Consider the following 3,695-nt stretch of genomic DNA (forward strand, 5'->3'; position numbering starts at 1 on the left):
CCAGGCTCAGCATATTGACCCTTGGGCTGGGACCGTGCCCAGACCTAATTAAATGAATCATACATTGTTTATTTGATAGGATTGATATTGATGTGTATAGTAACATTCGTTTTTGTCATTGGCCCATTGTAGAAGAGAAGACCGGGCAGGATCTGCTAATGAAGTCTGGTAGTTACAAACCGACCAGATGGTTTGCACCGGACCGTAGAGCCCTACTGAGAGCACCAATTCACGTACCACCTTTTGGTCCGTATCCAGGAGCGATAGATTAACGATCACGTAGTCCGTAGAGTGCCGCCCTCTTCACTATCTGAAACTGAAACCTCGGTTGATTGAGCTGACAATTGAGATGTTCACCTTTGCTTTTCCTAATAAGTTTTATTTGTACGTTATGGAGTTGGATCTACTCGAAAGCTAGAGATAACCTTATATCTCTCTCTAATAACATTGGCTTTGTCTTTTGAGCCTTCCAGTTCCAGAGGGCTTTATTATATGTCTACTGTTGCACATATTTGTATCCTTTCAAGGACCTAGTCGTATTTAAGAAACAAAGAAACCGCTCTATTGGTATTGATAAAAAAATCCTAATTTCCCAAAGGGGAATGCTAGATACACACGCAGGGTGTGTCTGGGTCTAACACCACACTGCCATGTGTCATGTGACAGCCGAAAAGAAATCCTTAATTAATAAATTTTTTTTCTCTGTCATTTTTGCCCTTCTACTCCTTTCTCTTTCTTCTTCCTCTTCTGCGAATTCTTCCTCTCTCATCAAACCCATTAAAGCACCAGAGACCTGTAATTCTGTAAAACTTAATTTGGAGACAATCACAAAATAGTAGGTTGTTGCTTTTAGATGCTCAAATCCTGGATTTGATTATTTTTCAATTTCACATCTTTATGTCATAACTTCAGCAGGATTCCACAAAATAAAGCAAAGATTCATGTCCTATTTCGTCATGTATCCATGATCCATATCCTAATTCGACACTGGTCGTCGGACGTCATGGAGGCTGGGCTGGACTCTTCGAAGGCAGTTGAGCACAGTGTTGGTGTAAGTGTTGCCGGTAGAGCTCCGGTTGACCGACAGAGAAATCAGATCCCATGTCTCTTCGAGCTTTCTCTCTCATCTGTTGTTTCTCTCTCCTTAATGAATTTGATGAACCCAGAGCATGATTGTTGTTTTTCCAGACGAGGAGATGAAGAAGAAAGAGAATAAAAACACGTCTGTAACCAAAAAGAGCAGAAGAGAGAGAATAGCAGAAGGGCAAAAGTGACAAGAAAAAAAATGCATTATAAGCTACTCTATTTCTGCTGCCACATGACACGTGGCAGTGTAGTGTTAGACCCAAATGCAGGGTGAATGTGTAGCTAGCATTCCCCTTTCCCAAAAGCTCAAAAGTAAACATCTTTTGTCCCACAAGTTTTCTTTGTGATTTTGAAGAGGACGTCAACGTATCAAATGTCGAGGCATGAAGCAATTAAAATCTAGAACCAACCCATAAGTCGTTTTAAAAAAAAAAAAACCAAAAAAAAAAAAAAGATAACCCATAAGTGACAGTGTGACACAAGATTCCTAACCTGCAAGAAACGAAATGGCACAGTGTCGCTTCTCCTCCTCTCTTCTTCTCCGTCTCCGTTCAGCTCGCCGGTTCTCCTCACTCCCCAACCCAACAACAACCCAAAACGACGCCGAACTGGTATCAAACATCCTCCTCCACCACCACAACCCCTTCCACGCCATGGAGTCCTCTCTCCAGCTCCACGGCATCACTCTCTCCCCCGACCTCCTCCACCACACTCTCCTCCGCCTCAAGCACAATTCCAAAATCGCCCTCGCCCTCTTCCACTACGCCAAATCCCTCCCCTCCCCCCCGCCCCTCACCTCCCACGCCTTCCACCTCCTCATCGACATCGTCGCCAAGGTCCGCCAGTACGACGTCGCTTGGCAGCTCATCCTCGAAATGGACCGCCACAACCTCACCCCCACCGCCGCCACCTTCCTCATCCTCATCCGCCGCCTCATCGCCTCCGGCCTCACCCGCCAGGCCGTCCGGGCCTTCGACGACATCGAGACCTTCGTCCTGACCCGCCCCACCGCCCAAGACTTCTGCTCTCTACTCGACACCCTCTGTAAATACGGCTACGTTAAGGTCGCGGCTGAAGTTTTCAACAAAAGGAAGCATGACTATGTGGCCGATGTGAAAATGTACACTGTTCTGGTTTACGGGTGGTGTAAGATCGGCCGTTTCGATATGGCGGAGAGGTTCTTGAGGGATATGATCGAGCGAGGTATTGAGCCTAATGTGGTTACTTACAATGTGTTTCTGGATGGGATTTGTAGGAAGGCGAGTTTGCACCCTCAGGACAGGTTTGAGAGGACCATAAGAAATGCACTGAAGGTGTTCGATGAAATGTCCAGCAGAGGCATTGAGCCGGACGTGACTAGTTTTTCGATCCTTCTTCATGTTTATAGCCGGGCGCATAAGCCCCAGTTGTCGCTTGATAAGCTGAAGGAAATGAGGGAGAGGGGGATTTGTCCCACCGTGGCAACGTACACTTCAGTTGTCAAGTGTCTCTGCTCTTGCGGAAGGCTTGAGGAAGCGGAGGATTTGCTTGGTGAGATGGTGAGGAATGGGGTTAGTCCCTCTGCGGCTACGTATAATTGTTTCTTCAAAGAGTACAGGGGGAGAAAGGACTCGGAAAGCGCTTTGAAGTTGTATAGGAAGATGAAGGAGGATAGATTGTTTGCGCCGAGTGTGCACACTTATAATATATTGGTGGGGATGTTTTTGCAGTTGAATCGAGTGGAGATTGTTAGAGAGATATGGGATGACATGAAAGAGAGCGGGGCGGGGCCAGATTTGGATTCGTATACGATGTTGATTCATGGGCTATGTGAGAAGCAGAAGTGGAGAGAGGCGTGCCAGTTTTTTGTGGAGATGATAGAGAAGGGGCTTCTTCCTCAGAAAGTTACTTTTGAGACGCTTTACAGAGGGTTAATACAGTCTGATATGTTGAGAACTTGGAGAAGATTGAAGAAGAAGCTCGATGAAGAGTCTGTTACTTTTGGATCGGAGTTCCAAAATTATCACCTTAAGCCATACAGGAGATGATCAGGATGTGTTGTATTTCTTGCTTATGTTTTGAGGTACCATTAAACGGCTGCATTGTTGTCATGTTGTTTATTATTGTATGATCGTTGATAATGAGATAATTTTGCTCATTCACACTCATTATACTTACAGTTTTCAAAAGATTTGCTTCAAAGTTTAAAATTGTCTGATTCCATATTAACAAAACCTTTGAGTAATTCTTTTAAACACCGAGTTATGTTACCAACTACTGAACCATGGATCAGTTGATATTTGAGTATGAGTATAATGTAACTGGCAACCTTGCAGTTTCAGATTACTGTATAACCGGTCAATTACAACAAAACCATAGGTTAGTTGCAATGCAATAGTGAATTTTCTTGTAGTGAGCAGCAGTGGTCATTCACATTGCTCTTTGTCATCAATCATGTAATTCTTCTTAATCAAATTCAAAGTAATAGTCGAAATATTCTTATGCACATTCCACATCTTGGTACGCTAATGATTATAGAATCTGTGGTCAAGTTACTTGCTGCTTCTATGGTTGACATTGAGGAAAACATAACGATAACCTTCTTGCTTCAGACCATAACAGAGTCGAAC

The 3,695-nt window shown here is 44.1% G+C and overlaps 1 protein-coding gene across 1 annotated transcript; it reads left to right on the forward strand.

Annotated features, from left to right (window-relative positions):
- The first annotated feature begins 1,490 nt into the window (after positions 1–1,490).
- LOC112192104 (pentatricopeptide repeat-containing protein At2g13420, mitochondrial) lies at positions 1,491–3,233 on the forward strand. The gene has a single exon (XM_024331671.2). The coding sequence runs from the start codon at positions 1,593–1,595 to the stop codon at positions 3,111–3,113; it is 1,521 nt and encodes a 506-aa protein (XP_024187439.1). The 5' UTR covers positions 1,491–1,592; the 3' UTR covers positions 3,114–3,233.
- Positions 3,234–3,695: the final 462 nt, after the last annotated feature.

Source organism: Rosa chinensis, chromosome 3 (assembly GCF_002994745.2).
Source record: "Rosa chinensis cultivar Old Blush chromosome 3, RchiOBHm-V2, whole genome shotgun sequence".
NCBI lineage: Eukaryota > Viridiplantae > Streptophyta > Magnoliopsida > Rosales > Rosaceae > Rosa > Rosa chinensis.

What these genes read in the sequence shown, in the direction of transcription:
- LOC112192104 (XM_024331671.2), top strand. Translation starts at nt 1,593, where the DNA reads ATGGCACAGTGTCGCTTCTCCTCCTCTCTTCTTCTCCGTCTCCGTTCA.